The sequence below is a fragment of the Battus philenor genome, unplaced genomic scaffold, assembly GCF_028537555.1.
Source record: "Battus philenor isolate CCGP_79_NKW_IND1 unplaced genomic scaffold, ilBatPhil1.0.hap1 SCAF_20, whole genome shotgun sequence".
NCBI lineage: Eukaryota > Metazoa > Arthropoda > Insecta > Lepidoptera > Papilionidae > Battus > Battus philenor.
In genome coordinates, this window is record NW_027181683.1 from 4,151,371 (window position 1) to 4,175,953 (window position 24,583).

At 34.1% G+C, this 24,583-nt stretch overlaps 1 protein-coding gene across 1 annotated transcript in view; it reads right to left on the reverse strand.

Annotated features, from left to right (window-relative positions):
• Positions 1 to 24,583, reverse strand: part of LOC137922701 (talin-1-like) — a 99,106-nt gene that overhangs the window by 35,550 nt on the left and 38,973 nt on the right. Inside the window, exons 3-27 of the mRNA XM_068765731.1 lie at positions 20,484 to 20,597; positions 17,800 to 17,915; positions 16,574 to 16,728; positions 15,998 to 16,153; positions 15,389 to 15,492; positions 14,775 to 14,916; positions 14,234 to 14,425; positions 13,998 to 14,076; positions 13,512 to 13,680; positions 12,995 to 13,167; positions 12,092 to 12,253; positions 11,623 to 11,714; positions 11,327 to 11,415; positions 10,054 to 10,173; positions 9,482 to 9,620; positions 8,630 to 8,710; positions 8,135 to 8,259; positions 7,923 to 8,024; positions 4,221 to 4,391; positions 3,359 to 3,560; positions 2,586 to 2,740; positions 1,732 to 1,851; positions 1,139 to 1,249; positions 652 to 741; positions 177 to 314 (exon numbers count right to left, since the gene is read on the reverse strand). Of these exons, the coding sequence (XP_068621832.1) occupies positions 177 to 314; positions 652 to 741; positions 1,139 to 1,249; positions 1,732 to 1,851; positions 2,586 to 2,740; positions 3,359 to 3,560; positions 4,221 to 4,391; positions 7,923 to 8,024; positions 8,135 to 8,259; positions 8,630 to 8,710; positions 9,482 to 9,620; positions 10,054 to 10,173; positions 11,327 to 11,415; positions 11,623 to 11,714; positions 12,092 to 12,253; positions 12,995 to 13,167; positions 13,512 to 13,680; positions 13,998 to 14,076; positions 14,234 to 14,425; positions 14,775 to 14,916; positions 15,389 to 15,492; positions 15,998 to 16,153; positions 16,574 to 16,709 (3,048 nt within the window). The 5' untranslated portion in view covers positions 16,710 to 16,728; positions 17,800 to 17,915; positions 20,484 to 20,597. The remainder of the gene's footprint in view (positions 1 to 176; positions 315 to 651; positions 742 to 1,138; positions 1,250 to 1,731; positions 1,852 to 2,585; positions 2,741 to 3,358; positions 3,561 to 4,220; positions 4,392 to 7,922; positions 8,025 to 8,134; positions 8,260 to 8,629; positions 8,711 to 9,481; positions 9,621 to 10,053; positions 10,174 to 11,326; positions 11,416 to 11,622; positions 11,715 to 12,091; positions 12,254 to 12,994; positions 13,168 to 13,511; positions 13,681 to 13,997; positions 14,077 to 14,233; positions 14,426 to 14,774; positions 14,917 to 15,388; positions 15,493 to 15,997; positions 16,154 to 16,573; positions 16,729 to 17,799; positions 17,916 to 20,483; positions 20,598 to 24,583) is intronic.

Genomic DNA, 24,583 nt, shown 5'->3' on the forward strand with positions numbered 1-24,583 from the left:
ATTTATTTCAGCTGGACGTGAGCTGCAACTGTGACCTTTTCAAGATCATTTGTCCAACGCCACTGCAGCCGTCTGTTCTACGCGTTATATGTTATGTTGCCTTCTCACTGATACTTTAATTTATCATTCCGTTTGACACGTGTATATTACGAAAAATAAAAAATATATTAACAAACCTGTAAGAACGTTTCGGAAGCAGATATAAGGTCGAGTTGTGCGGCCGCTTCTCCAGGTCTCGCGGCGGACATTTTGGCGGCGTCGACGACCCTCGGGATCTGTTCGTTTAGTACCCGGCACTCTTGTAGCAATGACTCCTGGGATTTGCACACATTAAATAATAATATTAATAACAGTATATAATTAACTAGGAAACAAATAATCTGTTAAAATAGGGGATATTAAAAACAAACTAGAAAATGACCAGAAAAAAAAACTGCCCGAGTTTGTTAAACTCTTCACAGATCAGGGCATGTTCGGAACTGCTGCAGCTCAAGCTGGAGGGTGATATTATAATGGAGTTTAATCTGATTCTAGTTTTTATTGAATTGGGCACTTTTAGACATTTTTCACTGACGTGTTTGTTGATGTTTCTAAGTGGATAACAATGTATTAATAAACAGGATAAAACATTATTTTAATACAATTCCCTACCTGTGAATATTTGTTGGTGTTGTGTTGGGTGGCGTTGTGTGCTGATGATATTAATTGCGTCGCACTGGACGCCGCCTGCCTTGCGCTTTCCTGGTGGAACATTACATAAATATTAATTATTATTTTATTGCAACTGCCACATTAAAAGCTACATACGATTGCATAATTAGTTAACCCTGAGCTACGACTTGCGGCGCACTGAGTGAATTGTACTTGCTTTAAAGAATCATCTTGATTGACAAACGTCGCCACACAGTGCCATTTGTAACTCTACACCCTCTATAACTTTTTTCCCCAAGTGGTATTTATATATATATATATGTAATTTTATCAATACAATAATTCCATATGGAACAGTCATGCATGTTTACATGGCACAACAGTTTTTCATTTCAGTGAGGATACAGAAACTGCTGTTGCGAAAATTTTCTACTCTTATACAAAAACTTCATACATTTAATATCCATTTTAAGTAAAATTTATGCACCTGAAGACGTGCCACCTGCGAGCCGACGATGTCCTGCCCCTGGGCGTAGTCCACGGTAATATATCGCACCTCTTCTGCTGCACGACGCAACGCCTCTTGCTTGTCACGGTCCTGGTAGAGACAACAGACAATCAATATTAATACACCAAAGAGTATAACCACATTTCTTACTAACCTTCTAAAGTAATTTTTGTTTATAGTGTGACAAGATGAACAAGTTATTGATATATAATTTTATTTCTTCATTATAGTATGTGCTGATAGACATTTACTACAAAGCAAGTAAAGTAATGTAAAAAATTAAAGTGCATCTCTGTGCATTCATCAACCAATTTTGAGTTTATTTCTTTACTTAATTAAAATTCTTTACTATATAGTAGTCAGACGTACCACCTCATTATAATATGAAAGATTTATTAGCTAAATCACTTGATTGCAATAGACTTTGCTTACGTAATTAAGACAATTTTTTAAAGACGCTAGCACATTATCAATCAAGTTTCAGTATTACCTGCGAGCATTTTATTTAACTCGATAACATAGATCCCAGTGGATATAGAGGTCTTCAACCGTTGGGTAGTTTGCATACGTACCTGAGGAGAAGAGGCACATAGCCGAGCAGCCTCCACCATCCGGGCGGTGGCGTCGGCGAGTAACTTAGCGGCGGCAAGCAGTTTGCGCTGCGAGTCTGACGGCTGGGTTTCTGCCTCGGTCTGAACAGAATTCAAATGAAATTAAAAAAAAAATGATCATTGTCAACCTATTAAAATATGAATTATTTGCTTGTATGTACCTTGTCAATGTAACTATTTTAATGTTCAATATAATTGTAGGTAAGAAAAGGACCAATATTTATCCACTTCCGCACACGAAGCGTAACTTAAAAGAACTTATTATATAATAGTACCTAGGAATAGGCTATGTGTAATATCTTAGAGCTTGGTATGCAAAAACCACAAAAAATGATACATTTCATTAGACCGATAATTTCACTATAATGTGCGCCAAAGTATTACTAACCGCCTGCGGTATCTAAGAATACAAGACGCACAAGAGATATTTTAGATGAATACTACTAGACGATTGTCTATCTCTACCATCCACACACTAGTACACATACAACCGCTATTTCACTAATAGTTTGTGTTAAATAAAATGTAACTCCATGGTAAACCATCAAGCCGGTCAATTATGAAAAAGCCTAAAACAGTCGTGTTATATTGCCGCAGTAGAGAATATAAAATAAGCATGAATTCATATATTTTCTCAACTATTAACATATTAAAAAATATTATAAAAGTACTGGCATGCGTTTGGATCAAAAACTTTGAAAACATGTGATGTTCATTGTACTAAGTGTAGTGGTTTTCTCAATGAGAGGTTTGCATCCCGTGGGAGTGGGAGTGGGAGTAGGGAGATGATAATAAAATTAAAATAAATGATTTACCTTGATGTCGGCAATGAGGCGAGCGGTGGCCTGTCCCAGTAGGCGCGCACGGCGGACCATCTCCGGAGCATCGTGTGCGTCGGACACTCGCTCGCTGGCGGCTACAACGCTCTCTACACTGCGCTCCATCACCGTGGGCTGCACGCTGCGACGTTCTACAACACGACACACACAAATCATTATATCCTCTATACCATGAATTGCTAACATAGATTATTTGTAAGAACATATGAGACTTATGCGAACATTTTTTACTGGCCAGTTTTAGGTTTTCACATCCGTAAGTTTTTCAAATCCTTAATAAATTAATGTTAAAATGAGTTATTAAAATAAATATGTTTTAAATGATGGTTTGTTTTTGTATATATTAATAAATTAAACTATATATACACACATATATATCTCTTAAGAAAATCTGTAATTTTAAGTCTATTATAAAAAAAATTAAAACTTTTAATATGCATCTTTTTCTGGTATATATTGCTCATGATCATATATCAGATGATTAAAGGTATATTAGCATTAATTTAACAAACAAATTTTAGATAATCGATTATAACTAAACAGTATTTTGCTGCTCAGAAAAGTGACATTAACTTCATGTAAAATTCATGCTTAAATACTTGTATATAACAAAGTTTTCTTGCAACGAATCTATGACATACATTCATTATCATCATTATTTCAGACGCAGGACGTACACTTCAGGATTCGTCCCTACCGCAAATACTTTATTTATAATTCAAGTTTATAATGTATGGCATTAAATTTACCTAAATGGCAGTGAGCAAGTAATCTCTCCAGCTCCTCGGATACTCTTTGAGCGGCTACGGCTAGTTGTTCGACACCGGGACCTGCAGCCTCAGGAGCTTGTCTGCTGGCCTCGACCAGCCGCTCTACAGCTGCGCCCACTTGCCGCGCGGCGCTAGTGAGCTGCTCGCGGCATGCGGGGTTATGTAGGGTTGGAGCGACCACCTAGAACAAACAATGACATTTAATATACTCAGTATGATACCATACAAAAAACGAATTATAAAATATTACTATTGCTAAGCGCAATATTCAGGAACGGCTCAAGCGATTCAGTTTTTTTTTTTCATATTTTTGTTATGGGATGAAGATATAAAAAACTTAAGGGTAAACTGCAAGGAATAAAGTACACTAGCACTATTGTTCTCTCTCTTTTGTAAATGAGGTAAATTACAGTAAATTTTTTTTTATTCATTATATTAGCAAAGAAAATATAACAACACTATTACTGACATTTTGCAGTGTACTAAATAAAATACTTAATATATGGGAACAATTGATGAGTAAGTAAAAAGATATGAAATTTGTTTTTGACAATACAGTGTCAAAATAAGATCATTTAAAAAAAACTTGAATTAGGTATTAAAAAAGCAATACAAAAGTCGCGGATTTTAAATATTTATTTGAAGTATAATGTTTATACTTACAATAATTTCAAAATTAAATTGAAATATTCTAAGATGTTTTATTTTTTTTATTACAACACAATTTTGACACTATTTAGTTTAAATTGCTCAATGTTTTATAACAAATAATAAATGTAAAATACAAAACTATTAACTAAACTATAACAAAGGGCTGCAAGAGAGAAGATAAATAACATACCTTTGCACAAGCAACTAGCTGGCTAGTGGCAAGTGCACAGTGAGTGGCCGCTGCAATGATGTTGTTCTGCAGGGTCTGATCATCTTTGCACTGAGCTGCCACATTCTTCGCCTTCAACACCAACGCGGCCGTTGTGTTTGCAACGGCTTTCGCCAGTGACAGCAGGATATCCTGAAACAAAAAATATTACATAAGTATATTCCACTATTGATAATACATTATTGGTAGCTTTCACGGTAGGCATTCTATATAAGTAGGAATGACTACCTGCGCTTAAAAAGTATAGTACGTAAATCACTGTTTCGCAATTAGTAAAAGTACTAAGTTCATAGTACACAGCTTTCTTATATCTGAATGTTACAATCGAGTAAAAACCTTCATTACTATCTTGTATAAAGAAAATTATTATAAAAACAGTCAAAGAATAGGGGTCCGAGATACAACGTCATCAAATTCTAATACTAAAAACATTTTTTCTAAATATAAAAAGTATAAGTATATGAAGAAACATAATGTCATGAATATAATACAAAATATAGATATCAATTTGTAAGTTTCGACAATCATACATATATACATATATAATTGTATACGTTATATTTTAAAAAATTGTTATATGTAATAATTAATAATATGTTATTAGGTAAAAAATCAAAGTATTACATTTTTAAACTTCGGACGTGATGCGCCTGCCATTTTGAACATAGCAATAAACATGTGACACATTTATGCAACATAAAAATTAATTATTGTTTACACTTTTAAAATTTGTTTCATCAGTCGTAACGTATTTGATGAGTATTTTATATATAAATACTTTTACTATTTGTAAAATCTTATTAGAATGGTCATAATATGAAATAAATTAAATTATAGAACCACAGATAACAGTAAGTTATTTAAGCCATGAACTATTAGGACATATTATTTAAGATTTTAATAAATCCGATATTTCTGTACAGGATGAATAGGTTATTAAGTTGATATTTACAAATTGATGGGGTAGATTAGTATTTTTGTACACATTATCTTTGTCACTACATTCACTTTTACGGACAGTTAGTCGTAAATAAAAATCCAGATTGTGATGAAAAGCAAATGTATTAACAAAAATAATAAAGCGGTGCGTTCTTATGCTAGACCTACCGGTAATATACCCAAAAACCAAAACTTCCCAATAGATTCCCGATTACAAGAAAAAACATTAAAAAATATATATGGCAATACTTAAAATGATTATATCAAAAGATACTAAATAGTACGGCTGTGTTTTGGTAGTAATATTATATTTTAAATCCAAAATAATTCCGCCTTATGCCATTAATTATTAAAATTAGTTGTGATATAAGTGTTTAGTTCAATGAATGTACACAACCATTATTAATATTATTCCTACACCAAATTATATCTTGGTAATAATATTAGGGCCTAATAAGGCCATGAAACTTTTGTGGCGCATATCAAAATCAAAATGATCTATCAATTATATTACTTTGTGGTAATCACATTACAGATATGTTACCTGTATTATTAAAATTTATTATCTGTGTATATAATGTTATAGCGCAACATTAGGGAATAAATTTACAAGGTCGGTTACAACTTAATTCTAGCAGGAAACCAAAACCAAATTAAAAATTAAAACTGATGTAAAGTCTGATTATACAACTTAAAAACAATCAACATAGGTGAGATTCACATAGGAACACTTTTGACATGACCGGATAATATAAAAATTATGATGATTTAAATTCTGATGAAACTCGTCTTACTTGGACGGAATATTAATGTAAGTACGTATCAAACACGAAAGAAATAAGCCACCATTTTTACATTCACTGGTCATCCCTAATTTTAGCTGCCAATATTGTAATCAACTAAACTTCTTAACAGATAACAATAACACATATAATTCATAACAATATAATATTAATTATAAAAATAAATGGGACATTAACAGGCAGTCTTCTCCGTTTACATTTTGCTATTTGAATCAACTAAAAATATACCAACAGAAACAGCAAAAGAAAATGTCAATCAGCATTAGAATACATATAAAAGGCATTTAATGTATTATTTATCTATATAAAAATATATTTTAATATGTACTACAGCTCCTACAGCAAAATACTGTCAATAGCCTCAACATATGTTTAAAAACTATGGCATATGCTGTGTATTGTCTTCTTACAACTAGGCAAGAAATTTTTAAGGCAAGTCAGGAAGAGAAGTCAAATGCGGGGAATACTTGTATAAGTCATGGCAAGTTGAGGCACATGGCAAATAACAAAACTACTGATCTTATCATTACTAATTAATTATCACTCCTAAAAATCCAGTCTTTATATCATTCATTTCTTTAACATTTCAGTTCTTTCCATGTTCATTAACATGTATAGACATAATAATCTTTTATTATAATCATCAAAGCATTTCGTAGCATTTTCTTTCGGATGCTGTGATATTTCCAGATTGACAGTTATCACTAGAAAATAATGACTGGAATAATAATAATAACAATACGAAAAGAAGAGATATGACACAAAGTATGTTCAACCAATTCTCTTTCCATATCTTACTAAACTCGATCTCTAAACAGACACAATCCGGACAACATTTTTCTTCGGTTCTTGGACAACGATTTCGACAGAATTGACATATGCCTAAAGATTCTGCTTCGGTTTCCGAAAATGTTGGATTGTAGAATATACGAATTTCAGTTTTACCTTTAGGAGGAGTTTTTGTATTGTTTAACTCTACTGTTGTGGTTCTATCACGCGTTTCACTTGTATAATACTTCTCACTTCTTTTTATAAAAGATTCCAAATCGTCGCGTTTCAAATTCAATTCCTTTTTGGTGAAACTTGCTTCAACTACTTCCTTGAAAGTCTCTTTAGTTGTTAAAGTACGATTGTATTTGTCGATATTTAGAATTTTCATGTTAATAGAGCTTCCTACTTTAGTATCTGGATTTGTTTGTGTGCCTTCCTTCCGTTTATTTTGACATTCGATTCTTTTCAAATTGTTGTATCTATTGAATCTTTCATTGATGTCGTTTTTATCATTATTGTCAGAAAGGAAGAACTGTTCTCGTAGTATTTTGTTTTTCGTCCGTCTGTCGAGGTCTATATTCGAATAGCTGTTTTCGGGTTTATCTACGTTGAAATTAACGTTAACATAATTGTGGGAAGAGAAATCTTTTTTGAGATTGTAAATTTTCTCGGATGTTGATTTAGGTGGCAATTTTAAACTTAAGTCATCCCTGTCGTCTAAATACTCTTCACAGTTTTCCAGTATGGATTCAAAATCACTGTTATTGCCTGACGTGCCAGTAGACGATCCTTTGCTTAGATTGATTTCGCTTAAAGTCATCGGTCGACCAGGTTTGAAGTACGTGTTGCAATATTCCAAGCTTCTATAGTAATCGCTGTCAGATTCTTCTTGTATCACATCGAGCATTCTTCCCCAAGTGTTGCTCGTGTCAATGTCTTCGTAAATACCTTCGTCTTCTAAATGTTTAGCACGATTACAACCCTCGTCATCTATTAAAATTGTTTCGAAATCGGATCCATACTCCTGTTTATCCTTGTTACCAAAGAAAGCTTTATAAAAATTGTCGTAACAATAGTTTAATTTTCTGTACAAGAATGACTTTTTATTGTTTTTGTTTTTCTGAGAGTTATTCACGTTAGCGATATTTACCTGGGTTTCCTTGTCTTCTTCGGTTTCTTCTCCGATAGTGTGAAGAACGGAGGTGGATGCTTCACCAACGCGAGACGCTGCGTTGAGGAGGTTCTGTCGTGGCTGAAAGTAAAAATAATTGTATTTAATAAGTAACCTAGGATTTCTGTATTGTTTAACCATTATTAATGGAAATTTTCAAAATCAAAGTAAATTTTTAATTGACCCAGTACCTCTTTCGTTTCTGGTTCGGCGGCCTTCAGTAAATCACTGAAAGCACTGCACAGTTTCCTTGTGGCATCCAAAAGTTTATCTCCGTCATCGGTGTCGTCCATTAGAGCAGCGATTGTTTGTACACCTGTGTGAAAACATAAGTTTCAAAATTAAGTATATCAATAAAGTAAATATTTTTGACTTAGATATATTTCATAGCTAAATTAAATGCTCTAAAGTTCATATTTCATTTTTAATTTTATAATCTGAAACTGGCAAAGTCGGCATTGATTTTATTTTAAAAGATATATAGTAGATAGAATAGAATTGTATATTTATAATACCGACAGCATAACTTTGCATACTTTCTTATTTATATTTTTATCAAAACTTAAATGGCCTACCCTTATTTATGATCTCTAATTATTGTCTAATCTAGTTGTAATTGTTGCGAAATTATAAACAAATAACACAAACATATTACAAAAAATATTTGCTACGACTAGCATATTTACCTTTAGTCATTTCCGGCAAGTTAGTAGTAATAGTTGTAATCGCAGCGCCGACGGCTGTATGGTCCACTTCTTCGGTTGGTCCTGAAAAAGACAAACAAATTCAAATATCTTTATTCAAGTATGTGCATTTACATGCACTTTTGAATCATCAATTATTTTAACATTGTAAGCGGTAAGCTAGCATCGGCACGCAATGCTGATCTACTAAGAGCCGACAATAAACTCCACGTTTGTTATTTTTTAACGAAATTAACTATGATTGATGTATACAACATTATAATATATACATCGAACATTGTTAAATTTATCAACAGATATGTCAACAAGACAAGTTCCACAGTCTTCAATAAACTAAAAACTCTTGAATGGTTTAATAAGATTTATTTCACAATATAATTTAAATTTTATATACAAAATAAGGAAAGTTAGGGCTAAGATACCTTGTTAAACATTATTATATAGAGTAGTGTATGTAAGCCTCAAATCCTAAAGGATTTGTTAAATTTTGAATGCAAAGTTTTGGCGTTACAAGTTTATTTTTACTTCTTGTATTTATCATTTATTTTTAAATAAAACAATATTTTTGCTCATAAATAATCTCATTAAACATGTATTGGGATGCAACGGTTAGAGCAATTTTTTAAAAAAAAATATCTCAGAGAATCTTAAGCTTTTACGTTATAAATAATACGAATATGGTTTTTGTAAAATAAATAATAATTTTTTTGGCCCAGCACTATAATATATTCGTTAAGTTGAATAAATGTGCCTGTTTTTTATATTTAATTTGACAATTGTTCGTGTTTAGTTATTAAATGAGGGTATACAAGGTAAGTGTTAATTTTTACTTACCGGAAGTGAGAGTGACTACTTGTGCTGTAGCGGCATTCATGGCGGCTATTTGAGATGTCACCACTTGCTTGCTGGTGTCCATCGTCACTTGCTTCCATTTAACGGAAGCTGCGTCTTGTCCCAGCGCCGGCAACGATGCCTAGGGAAATAACAATTCTTTATCATCATTGCTACAGGACTTCAACTGCTGGATATAGCCCTGTATATAGATTTCTAAAAACAAATTATTTTCACTTTAATATTTTACGATGAATATATGCTTTAAATTTTGCTAGTTATACTATGAAATAAGTTTAACATTCTTGTCTTTACAAATAAAACCAGATCAGTAATTACATGTAAGTTTCAAGAAAATTTAAAATACTAGTTGTCCCCCTGCTTGCCTCACGAACTTAATAGTGCCTCCTTAACCCTCCTTGACAATGAAATTGAATAAAATCACTTACCTGATCTTTATTCGACGGTAGAAATATTTCTAATTTCAAGCCTCTAAACCATAAGGTTCCAGGAATATGGTGATGAGTCAAATTTTTATTTACAGTATATTACATAACCAAAAATGCCAAACTCACCCTGCTCAAACCCTCTTCGGTCTGTTTTATGATCTCCTTTCCAGTGGTGATGGTGGACAGCAGAGCACGCTGTGGCTCTGACAGGATCGACGTCACCCGCGTCTGTTGCACCTGGGATGCCTGGAAATACATCACTCATTTAAAAGTATAACTCATTTCTATTACTTTCACATTTTTTTAATTTCCATTTTTTTTATTTGTGTCTACTACTCATAACTTTTAACATCATCATCATCTTCATTTCAGCAGGAAGATTTCGTTTAGGACCGGTTAAAAGCCTGCATCGAGCATCTTTTGATGCTTTTAACACGGCCTTTAGTTCACCCTGTCGGTAGACCGTTCTACGCACTTGCCGGTACATGATCTCAGACTCCAGATCCTTGAGGTCCCGGCTGTCATTTTTAAAACCAATAGTATATTTTATAAAAGGTACCTACACAGCCCACTTCAAAGACTGCTCATTCCAGTGGATTAAGTAGGCGTGAAACAAACAAAACATAACGTTTAATTTTATTAAAGATTACAAACTATTGTTATAGTTTTTGTATAACAAATACTGCAAGAACTGTCAAACAAAATAAATATAATTCATTACTGACTGCTATGTAAGCCTCTTATATTCGGAATACAAAGAAAACATTTTATGATAATTTATTCAGTGATAAAGTGTTCGCATTTTAAATTACTTTTTAAAGCAGTAAATGTAGTTTAATTCACTAGATCAATTTTTGATATCATTAATTTTCATGATAAAGTGCACAAAGCTTTTATACCAATTTCCAATTGTCCTGTATAAATTGTAAAATATGGGATATTAATTTATTCTCTCTATTAAAATAAGACAGGCCATTATCTTCCGGCAGTATAAAGTTTTCAGGGACAGAGAGTAAACAATTTTTTTTATGTACGTAATCGAATTTCGAAAACGCTTTTTCTTACTATATTATCATTACATTATTTGTTATTTCTGAAGCCATTGATTTTTGACAGAGTATACCATACATTGATGACTGGCATCAAATGAGCTCACATTCACACTATGTTTTTACACATATAATCAGTCATCATGTATATGGTTGGCCCGTGAAGATTGTCTATCGTAAAAAAATAGCACTTGATTTTCGATACGATTACGTTTTGTTAATTAACGGTAACCAAAATTTTGCACATATAATAAATTTACAATTGGCAATTGGGAGTTATCGTGAATTGCAGAGCCAGTAACAATTAATATAACCTATTTACAATTAAAATAAAATAAACATGTACTGACGGTTGGCGGCGTGTGTCCCGTGATGATCTGACCAGAGACGGTAGTCTGCTGGGCTCCAGTCAGGTGACCCACGGCGAACGGCTTAGCACCTAGTTGCAACCAATGAAATATAACAAGCAATATTTACACAAACCTTTGCAAACAAAATTTAAAAGCTTAGGTATAATATAATCGATACATACTGTTGTAATAAAAAAATCTAAAATAAAAAGCAGTCTTTCGCAAAATAAGTAATAAAATATATAATAAGGGACTGATCAATAATAATTCAAATGTACATGTCATGATAGTGTTACCTTCAGCTCCTGGTCTGAGAACTGCTGGTTTCGCGACGGACTCCATGTTTACTTTGCCAGATTTGAATGTGTCGTGTTGAATTATATTGGCCCTGTGGCAGTGATAAACATTTTTAAGTTAATTATAAGTACAATAACATCTTAGAATTTTAATCTTTAGTGAAAAAATCCTGTGTATAAAAATTAACTTTACCAGATTGACCTTAATAAAATTAGTATTTTTTTTTTGGAATACTCATAGTTTTAAGTTATGGAAAGGATGTCATTATAAAAGAGCTTAATCTGATTCTAGTTTCAATGAAATGAAGTACATTGACCACATGGTAAATGTAAATAATGTAGATAACATTATGCATAAATGAATATCACATCAAAAAAAATATTAGATCATCTCGGGTGAGCGGTTCTCGTATCTTTATGATGTAAGAAATCATGTCTAATTGGATGAATAAGTTTATACTATACATACTTGGAAGGTGAAACTGAATCTTCTAACATAGCGGAACCCTCGTCGCCTTCAATACCCAGGTGGTCTTTTGCGCGTTGCTTGCGAACGATGATGTCGATGTAGCCCGCAATCACCTGCAGTATCTGCTCCGCCTCCGTTGTTTGCACCGAATAATATTGATCACTGGGAAAAAGGTTTAAAGTTATTTTTTCACAAATTTTAAACTAATAAAAATGTTTTTAGTATTTTAGTAAAGGCCTACGTTTCCAAAAGAAAACTCAGATCATCATCATCATGTCAGCCGATAAACGTCCACTTCAAAGCATAGGCCTCCCTTAAAGATGGTCATGATAAGCAGCCTTACGGTGTCCACATCCCGCCGTTTCCCTCAACCTTGACTACGTCGTCGGTCCACCTAGTGGAAGACATACCTACGCCACGTCTACTGGCTCGCGATTGCACTAGATAAACTTTTAGCCCTAACGACCGCCGGTAAGTACATTACTAGATTATTTTAACATATTGATTTAAAACAAATTGCATAGCCAATTATACTCAAACAGTGCAAACGAAAATTAGAAACTGAATATAAAATGGACAAAGGTGATGCTATAGAATAGAATATCATTTAGTCAAATAGACTATTTAAAGCATCGTAACAAAGACGATGTATAGAATCAACAAATATGAGTACTATAGCTTTGAAGAATGAGAGTCAAACACGGATCTTTTATGAGGAAGAACCAAATACTGTCATTTAAGCTTTATATGTAATTTAAAAAATACTATTTTGGTAAATATAATGTACATATCAAATATACAAAACGCGCTTCCAACGAGTTCTATTGGAAATCTATGGCGGAGACCTGTATACAGCAGTAAACGTCCTATGGCTGAAATGATAATGATGATGATGATTTGTACCTGTAGTCGCCAAAGTCCAAGGTAAATGTGTTCGGACTGGCACACCAACGTCGAACAGTGGTCAGGGGCCAAGTTTGCAGGATCTCCTTAGTTTTCTCGTCGAGTCGCAGTACGGAGTCTTTCGTAACACCCAATAGACGAGGCACTAGCTTATTTTTGCCTTTCATTTTCTCCTATTAAAAATTAAAATATATTTTAAAACAACGCAAGAAATATAAAAAAATAAAAAAATAATGTTTAATTTTTCCAGATAGACAAAGATGCTGATGAAGATAATAGCTATGCTTGTGGAGGAAAGTTATTATACAAATATTCTTCAAGTTTTCTTTGGAAGATTCAACACATGGCATGTCATAACAATCATGAATCGTCATGACGATAAAACTGATGACGTCACACTTTTTAAAACATTTTCACTATGTTTATTATTGACGATAGTTTGCCCAAATTTAAGATTTACTTTTATAAATTAAATTTCAAATCTGTGACTGCAAGTTAACTTTGATTTGTTCTTTACCTTAACGAGGAAGAATGCTACTCCATAGGTCTTCAGGTCCCTGGCACTCTTTGTGTATAGCACCTTGGCGTCCAGCTCGCTGAGGCCTGCATGCTTGCGGTGCTCCTTGAATATCTTCTTCTCGATGCCCTTGACCTTAACGTATGATGCGGGCAGGAACTCTTTGAGGCTGCAAAGTTAATGAATTATTTATATGTTTGGAACAGGAAAAATCGAAAATTTTTCAGACAAAACAGACATTTTAAAGTGTGAACATATTTTAAATTCTCTCCTCTCCTTATAATGGTATATCACTTCCACAAGCGATGTTATGATTATGAGACCCATCGTAAGCAACCACGTCTGATTGTATTTTAATGTTAGTAATTTCAAAATTGCCCCTTGCATTTGAGTATTTTTGGTAGAGTAAAGTTGTGCATAGGGAGGATAATTTAATTGAGGAAATGTTATTGTATTATATTTATAGTGATAGGTGAAATATCTTACTCTAAAAAGCCTGGTGTATGTTTGTCTTCTTTGTGATCACCAAACTGTATCTGACACTGTATTCCGGCAAACTCGCACGCTGAAAAAATTAATAAGTTATTTTTGGTATCGCGAGCATAGGCGTGTAAATTTCTACACTATTACAAACTTGTAACTTACTGAAGACTATATATATAGGTAGTCAAGTTTGTCTACCTTGTAAGTGACGTCCTACAAGAGGTGTGAGGAGACGGTACCTTTGTCTTGCGTGATGGGATGCGTGCCGGCGAGTATAGCGTCTCGCGCCTGCACGTACAGCAGATTCAGCTGCACTGGGTCACGAGAGTCCACGTTGCGATCCGAGTAGAACAATTTCCGACGAAGCAGCAGTGTCTCCGACGCTTCCACGCCTTGCTCTCGTAGAGTCTTTGACGGCTCCACCCAGTTCACTGGCATATATTAATTAGGCTTTATTACTTATAAAGTATGTCTATTTATTTTCGAGGTAACTCAATGTAGACTCTAAATAGTCCGTATGTTCGGCTATATAAAAACTTGGAGTGGCATGATAGATGGAATCAGTAAGGCTTGGCCAAATCAATGAAGTTGTCTAACTTTAAAAAACAAATGAGGCCGTGGCATATATAGTGATAGATAGAAGAATATGAATGCAATTTTATGCAAACAATTATTTTATATATAATAAGTAATAAATAATAATATTAAACTAATCTGTAATTATAAATCAATGTAAAAATCTTTAAATTACTATATTTTATTAAAATACATTCAATTTACCTTCATCGTCAGTGCGCAATTTCTTTCTTAGCTGCTCCATTTTGGCGTCACGTTCCTTCTCCTGATGCTTGCGTTTCAACGTCAGCGTTCCGTAGTTGGGCTTCTCGCATGGGTCTACTTCTTCCTTCTGTTCTTCGCGAACCTGTAACAAATATTTATCGTACAATTTATGAATAATTTTTATGCTTGATAGGACACAAAAAATAATTTTAGAAGAAGGTTAGTGATAACCCGGGAGTGGTTATTCAGATACAAAATAATCTAAACTTGACGCGTTCCAATTGAAAGTATGGGAGAGGCATATGCCCAGCAGTGGACGTTCCTCAATTGAAATGATGATGATGAATGGGCGAGTGAAACGACAAAATACACTTGTTTGTGAACACTTTGAGGTAGTCTCCATAATTTCTTCGCCAAAAAAAATATTATCTAAACATTCAATCAATTATCCGACCACTAGTGATGACCCAATTACTACATGATAGTCGAACAGGTTAATGTTATATTTTGGCAGTTTTAGAATCTTCTCTGACTCCTTAATGCAATGGATAAACATCTATTGCAGCATTGACAAAATGATGAAGGATAAAGGAATTTACACTTGAATTCCTTACCAATCCATACTCGTCGTAATTGGTGATGCCGATCTTGGTGCAGATCACCACCATTAGATTAGCCACGATCTGACTGTCGTCCACCAATAGCGTCTTTACAGTACCTGTGTTGCAGCAGAATTACATATTAGAACATACACAACATTTTTACATTTAATATTACTTTAGTTTAGACCACAATACTTGTTTACTTTTTAATTCTTCATTATCGAAGTTACTCTTTTATAAAATTGATAAACAGTAACGATCTATTTACATTTCTCTTAAAAGAATCCATTAAATTGGCAAATTCTAATCTATCTATATATGAGATTTCCATCCATCGCTATATCTCTGGAACCTTAAGACTTAGATATTTGAAATTTGGTATAAATACTCCTATCGCTCTATCACAGTTGAGGCTAAAAGAGGGCGTTGATTAAGTTCGCAAAATACGGGGGAGAGCCAGTACTACTTTATATTACATTTTTGATATTCTAGTTTTTGTACAATTATTTATACAAATAGATATAATCAGTGGAATGGCTTGAGCAGTAGTCATGTTCAATAGTCGTTACATTTATAACTGCACTTGCACGATATAAATTACATTAAATAATAAACAGTCACCGTCTAACATCCTCACGCGCAGATTGCGTGTCTTCTTGTTGTATTCCAGCAAGTCACCGCTTCGCAGCATGTAGTAGTCGAGGCTTCGAGATGCTTCCAACCATATTCCCTTCTTGTTGTCTTCCTCGGATGCCAAGAACAAACCATACTCTTTGGCTGCGAGGGGAAATTTTATCAAATTTAATTATTATATTATTTACAGGGATAAAACAAATGTCTTTCAGCACATAGATAAACGAAAATAAGATTATAATGCAACTGCCTACATTCAGCGCCTTCCAATAACATTAATAAAGACGTCTATTGGCATTGTGGGTGGACATCCTAGGTTACGTTTGCCGGTCTTATGGTCTAGACTCCAGAAGGGCTCACTGCCACTTTAATTTGCAACTCCGTGGGTTAAGTCAATAATTGTCATTCGTCTAAGGATCTCGTCATTATTGATTCGACCTGGTAAAGAAAGCCACTGTGGGCTTCGTAATGAAATCAAAAATGAGAGACGCTGAAATATAGATTAAATTAAAATTATATTTCAAATAGTAATTTTTTAATAGTTGAACTAGACTGGATACTTACGATCGCTAGCACTGGCTTCCAGAATCTTCTCACGGATGATCCGACACGCGTCGTACACGGTGGTGGAAGGATCGAACTGAATGGTCTTGACCACTTTCCCGCCCTCCAATGAAATTTTCAGTGATAAAGTTGCCATTTTGCTTAGGGATTGCGCTCTGAAACAATTACCCATATTATTAACTAATGCTTATTTTTAAATATTCAGGATACACATTGATGGGTTATATATGTAAAAGATTTAAAAGTAAACATATAGCTCCTATGTTTAGTAAGAAAATTGTTATCAAAATTCGGATTACCACATTAAAATTTATTATTGTTTACTGTCCTTGACTTTGTACTGCCAGAAGTTATTGGCATATCACAATTCAATAGAAAAAAAATGTAACATATTTCGGAATGATAATTTTATACAGGGATTATTAAAAATAGGTGTAAAAGTTTTAATTTGAAACTTTTTGATAACCAATCACCTGTATATACTCTTGTTTATTTATTTTGTGGACAGTAGTGGCACTATTTGCATACATAGCTCGGGATATTATTTCTATCGTTGGTGGCATTCAAAATATTTTTTTTTACTTATACATATATTTATTGCGTATACATAAAACGGTACAAAAAACACGAAACCAACAATAAGCTTATGTCATCAAAACGCCAACACAGTTTAAATTGTGGTAGTTTTACAAGGATATCAATTGTCTATAATAACGATGTATTTCTACAGAGCAAATCAGTGAAAAGATACCTTGAGCATAATGGTTAGATTGCAAGATTCATTATAGAATGACAGGAAAAACAATCAAATTTTAAAATCAGCTAACATTGGAGAAAAACAAATATTTAAACCCACCCACATTAGCCGCTCTTCGAATTCAAAACGTAGTTCTATAAATTTTATTCGTATCCCCTGAATATGTCGAAGTGTAAATTTAAAATAAAATAAAAAAAAAAATTGTCCTTTTGTCGATTCGCACTGCTATTGTAATTGATAAATAGTTAACTATACATAATAAAGAGGTTATATTATTTTATGAGCTCTAATGCGAGTGTCGCTATTGTAATTTATTGCAATTGGTAACTACGTCAAATAAATTGACTTTTTTAATTACTAACTTCCTTTGGACATGTTCTTGGATAAAAAATCTAAAATCTTGTGCATGTTAAACTGTGAACTCGTAAATAATTAACGTCAATATGTCAGTGGACCGAGGTCAAGTCACCTGTGTATAGTGGCGAAGTTATCCGGCCTCTCGAGGTCGAGGGAATGCGCGCTGGCCCTCCTCTGTCGCGGTCTCTCTTGGCTGAAGGAGCTGTGTCGTGGACGGCTTCTGAACTCCTATGTTGATGTAAAAAATATTAACAATTAACAATTGTTTTAATTAACATTTATAAATAAAAACAAAATGAATATCTAATTAAACTTAAACGCGATGTTAGTAGTAACGTCTGATTTAAAACGAGTGTCAATGGTGTAGACACAAGGTTAACTGATGAGACGCGGGGTAAATAATAATAATTTACTACACCGTAATAAATAACATGAATCATTAAAATCAGTGACTAATATATTAACTATTACAAGCGTTTAGTCATTATTAGCAAATTTTCCTTAAAAATTTAGGGATTAATCTAAATATAACACTAGTAGATTTATAATGATACCCGACAGTTTATTTTTTTATTTGAAACAAGGCGAAAATAAAGCATGATTTAGATTGTAGACACATTTTACGACGATGTATTACTATTGTAAAGGTTCAAATACAGTACTGCTATTATTTTTACGGGAAATCACAAGGATAACTGTTGAACATAAGTCACCTTGGTCTAATATGCATATGTTACTCATGCCTAATCGTCTAGTGCAATAAAACAAATTTATGATAAAGACGTAGACAAATGTGTGCAAACGAAAAGAATTTTTTTTATTATTAAAATTTTTAGACATGCCAACAGCGGTTATAATAAACAACAAACGTTAACAATTGTGAAATGTTGGCAAATATTATTTACCAATTGTCTGAGGTAACGACAATATGTAGATATTGTCTTGCCACTTGCGATTTGTACTTATTTACACTGTTTATTAAATATTTTAGTCATTAAAAATGCCTTGATATTTACATATGAAAACATATTGTAAAATTAGCTGGGATATTCATAGCATTGTACAGTTTTTTGGATTGTGATTTAGACTATTAATATAGCATCAATATTTTTGTTTCTGTGTTTATTTGCCGCTTGACGGAACTAAAGGAAACGTAATCAATACGTATAGTGAAGGCGTGCGTTCGTTTAACGGTACCGCGTTGCATCGGCTGGTATATGGAAGCCGGTGTCGACGAATTGCTGGAAAGATGGACAAAAAAGCCGCGAATCGAGTGCGCGCGAGACCTTACCGGAACGCGCTGCGGGATACGCGGACCTCCGTGAGGTCTGCGTCGTGCGTACATGCGGGAGGATTTTACAATTGTAAACCTTTTTACCTGATGTAATTTCGAGATTGTCTTTTTCTTACCAATTAAATTCACATAAGAGAGTTCTATCTTTAAACTGCTCATTCATCACGTTATCTCTAGAACCAAAATGCTAAATGACTTGAAATTTGTTAGGAGTATTACTTTCTAGCCAATAATTTTACGAAATTTCACTAGCAAAAGGAGCTGGGGGGCATTTATTAAATTAGCGAAGCGAGCGGAGAAACAACTAGTATCATTTACATCGAAATCTCATTAAAAATTTAATGTACAAAGATACATTGTCATAATTTAGTTACATTACGACCTAATAAGTCTTTCTTGGTGTATATTATTTCAGTATTAGGATGTCGTGGTGGACATAGGCCTGTTCTAGATTTTTAATCGGGCCAGATGGAAACAAATTATACTATATTATAAATAATTCGTTGTATGGCAGAGTTTGTACTATTTACTACTAGATCACTGTTATTAGATTACCTTCACGATAAATTATTAGATTCTTAAAAAAGATTTGATTTATAATCAATGTCGAGAAGGCCTCTGCAAATATTTAACAAATTGTGTCATAATTTTAAAAACAACACATAGTGATAAATGTACTTAGTGATATTAATACGAAAGATGAAATAAAATCAAAAAGCAATATAAAAACAGTACATCGTAACATGCGATGCGCTCCGCGAGATGACATCACGATGCACTAACATATTTCGTAACCAAGGTCGGTAGCATGGTCAACGTAAGTTTCCGAGAAAGGATTATTTTTACACTGTGCATTGACTAGTTGTGGTAGAAGTTTACCTTCAACTCGAATTTGGAAATCAATTATTTTAGTATAAAATATATATTACAACAATATGGAATATTTGAAAGACTGTCGCTATAGTACCTGGCATTTGATATGGAACGTCGAAATGCTAATGTTTTATGTACACAGATGGTTTTAAATGGTTAAATACACATACCAACCTAACAGCACTGCACGATAGGGACTACCTTCTCGATGTGCCGGGCTATATATAAAAGTATAATTATTATTATATTACATATGAGTAAAAACGTAATACTTCTGCCAAACTTTATTTTATTTAATAGCTTAAGGTCCAAATATCCTGAATAAAAAAATAAATCGATTGAAAAAGTATTATGATCATCTGAATAGAGTTCAAAGCCGTTAGGACATTAAGATTCTAAGTGGCGTCTACAAGTCGATAGACGCAGCGTGGGTAGTTCGCTAGACCGGTCTTACTGACTATCTTTGGGGGAGGCCTACACCTTGCAGTCGACGTCTATCAACTGACATGATGATGATGATAATGATGATGAATGAAGTTCTAATCACTTTGGACGTAGGAAAGTGTTAGTCACCGAAACTTCTTGGATGTTTACTGCGTGACTGTCGATAAGTTTGCGGAAGTACTTACGGAGCGTGGGGCAATCAGCCGGCGCCAGTTGTCTTGGAGGGCTTGCTCCAGGCGCTCGCGGAGGCTGCGTCACGAGCCCTCCTCCGCTTGAGATTCGCTCGACACGTTCGCCGCCTGCAAAGAAAACATAACTTATTGTACATAAACCACTTAATTTACATCAATGAACGATCTTTTTTAACATATTGGAGACCACGCAGCTTCTCTTTGAACAGAAAAATGTGATAAAAGGTTGTCAAATATCTCCCTTCCGCCTTTTTGTCTTTTGAATTTCGCGGCTATGTACAAAGCGCTACAGAGCTCGTATCTGGCAATACTATACATAATTTGAAAGGTCTTGACATAACCTACAAAACGACGCTATGCATGATTAGTTTGGATATTGCGTTCAACAGTTATAAACGTGTAAACATGGAGTTCACTAACGCCGAAATTCGCGCTATTTTAAAGTTTTCCTTCGTAAAAGGCAAATCCGCTAGAGAAACGGTCCGTGAGATTAATGTTGTTTTGGGGGATGATACTCTATCACTTCGAACCGCGGAGGAATGGTTTCGACGATTCAGAGCCGGCGAAAACGACACCATGGATAAGCCAGCCGGCGGAAGACCTGTGACGACAAATACCGATCAAATCATGGACTACATCGAGTTAGACCAGCATGTGGCATCTCGTGACATCGCCCAGGAGATGGGAGTTAGTCACCAAACCATTTTAAACCATCTGTAGAAGGCTGGATAAAAAAAGCTTGATGTTTGGGTGCCGCATGATTCGACGCAAAAAAACCTTCTGGACCGAATCAACGCCTGCGATATGCTGCTGAAACGGAACGAACTCGACCCATTCTTGAAGCGGATGGTGACTGGCGACGAAAAATGGATCACATACGACAATATCAAAGCGAAAACGGTCGTGGTCGAAGGCCGGTGAATCGTCCCAAACAGTGGCCAAGCCGGGATTGACGGCCAGGAAGGTTTTGCTGTGTGTTTGGTGGGATTGGAAGGGAATCATCCACTATGAGCTGCTCCCATATGGCCAGACGCTTAATTCTACCATCTACTGCGAACAACTGGACCGCTTGAAGCAGGCGATCGACCAGAAGCCTCCAGAATTGGCCAACAGGAAGGGTGTAGTGTTCCACCAGGACAACGCCAGACCACACACTTCGTTGATGACTCGCCAGAAGCTACGGGAGCTCGGATGGGAGGTTTTATCACATCCACCATATAGCCCGGACATAGCGCCAAGTGATTACCACCTGTTCCTGTCCATGGCGAACGCCCTTGGTGGTGTAAAGTTAAACTCAAAAGAGGTTTGTGAAAAGTGGCTGTCCGAGTTCTTCGCAAATAAGGAGGGGGGCTTCTACGAGGGAGGTATTATGAAGTTGCCGTCTAGATGGAAACAGATTATCGAACAAAACGGCGCATATTTGAACTAAATCCGATCACTGTAACACTTTTTATAAAGCATTGAATAAAGAGCAAAAAAGCGGAAGGGAGATATTTGACAACCTGTTATTTGTGACATATTATCTATTTTTTACTTTCCTACTATACAGGTGATTGTTTATAAGGTTTTGGCGGGGTAAATGTATAGCTAAATCGCTGTCAATTAATGTATGGTACACGTAACGTAGGTATAACATGGTAAGAAAAAGCGTTTTTAAAATTATTTATTGTCCCTGCAAATTTAGAAAAAAATATTAACGTATTTACATACTTTATATAGAATGATTGGAAATGAGTGTAAAAGTTATAAAGCTTTTAACTGGTATATGAACTATATATTTACCTTTTTTATAAGCTTTACTCTTATACCTTGTATAAATGAATAGCAACAGTGAAGTGAAAGATATAATCTTTACGGAGCCATTTTCCTTCTTTTTTGTTTTTGTAAAACATTGAGAAGGTTAAAATTTATGTCACAGATTTCCCTTTTCTCTTGCTGTTTATGGAAAAAAATGCGTTTTAAATTAAGATCATCATCATCATCATTTCAGCCAACCGGTTGGAAGCGCCCTGTATCCAGTGTTATCCACCAGGTTCAATTTATATTTGATTAATCTTACAAGGAGTAAGTATAAGAAGTAAAACTTTAAATATTCTTAGTATTTTTATTTTTAGATTCGAAATGAAACTTCAGTCAAAAATCAATAACAGCGTTTATAATATTATAACAAGATCGAATCATGTGCTGCTATGAAATGTAGCTCCGAGTTTCATATTCGTCAAACTCGTGCCTCGACCTACTTGTGAACTAAACGCCCATAACGGGGAGGCCCGTAATGGAGGTTAAATTGGTTCACGTAACAGTCTACCGTTTACTTCACAAAATATTTCTGATACGAAATAAAAAATAAGATTTCATACACCTGAGGGTCGAACTGAAACTTATGATCTAATCTTATATTTTCTTATTCACCTAGGATCATTTACACCGACAAACTTGTGTAAGCCATGAGAAGAATGTCTCATGAAATAGAACTAGAAACGAATGGAGCTACTCTGTAATGGAGTTCTTTAATTTAAAACTAAGTGTTTCGAATGCGTGCTCTAAGGGAATATTTTTTGTGGTCACTACTGCGCTAAAACTAAGACATTGTGAATTTATAACAAGATAGAAGTATAGGAAAAAGTTGCTCCCACATCTGTACAAAAACACAAAGATTTAGAAAGCTCGAGTATAATCTGGTAAGGTGCTTCATCCAATAGTTTATTTTTATCCTGCACAATACTAACGGCCGGCGCCTGTACGCCACCCGCCTTAGATTTAATCTCGACCTCTCAATGTATTTATACACCTTGAAGACACAAAGTCATGTTCCAATCATATCATTATAAATCCTATTTAATGTATTTAAAAAAATAAAACGAATTATTACTCAATGCTCAGTAAAATAAATATCAGAAATACAATGAAAATTTGTAATTTTTTTAGAATTTATTTTCAAACACGAATGCTTATATGTACTACACATATAGACATTTTATTTCAAATTTACATATAAAACATAAAATTCTTACGTTACAACTTTCGCGAAATCGTTTAATCATGTGTTGCTAGTGTTTACAAACAAACCAACAGGTATAACCTAATATTAATTTGGACACAATTCTTATGTTCCTCATACGCAAATAAATGTGATTTATCTTTCATAATTTGTACATTTTGATGTATATGTATTACTACCACATTAGAGCAAAAGGTTTAAAGTAAACCCAAAAATCTATAAACCAGATGAAGTTAATATTCGATAAAATTATTTGAGATCGCAAATAGCACTTTATGTAAAACTATTGTTTGCTACAAGGTTCGTTTTTTACGCAACAACTATCTAGTAAATAATTTTTTTTTAATACATTGAATGTTTTGTAATGAAGTCAAACACAACATTTACATTAAAATCTATTTTAGATGTTAGTTTAAAGCGAAGATCGACGTGTGTTCTAGATTGATTTTATGGTCCATGATGTCATGTATTAGTATCTAATTTTAGTAAAGAAATTGGAACGTTAATGTTTATTTAATCACTAACTAAACGGTACTCGTAACGTAAACTAAATGGTACATACTGTCAAATCTGTGCTATTGTTTATTTTTTTTTTCGAAAAACATTTTTCGACTGACTACCAACTACAATGATTTTCCGGAAAACTTAAATACATGTATTGGGGATAATAATAATCTAAATTTTTTTGTATCTGAAATCTTTCAGACCAGAAAGACGACCTTGCTAAAGTCGTCCGGAGACGCCGTATATAAGTCGATTCCAGCCGGTCCTATTGGAAATCTATGGGCGAAACCTATGTCTGGCAATGTGTCCTACATCTGCAATTTTGATGACATATCTATCAAACATTTATTATTTTAATGCAAACTCTTAAATATTAAACCGAATATAAGTAGTGGAGCATTTTCTTTTATTTTCAACAGGCGTACAAGTTATTTTAATACGCGCTTTTAAAGACCGTAAAACGTCACGGTACGTTAAAAGCTCTAAAGATATTTTGTACGTGAACGTATGTTGTGGTAATACCAGTTACGCGAAAAATACATTTAATGGAATTTATCTTCTTTATAAGACCGCGTCCAAATAAGTGATA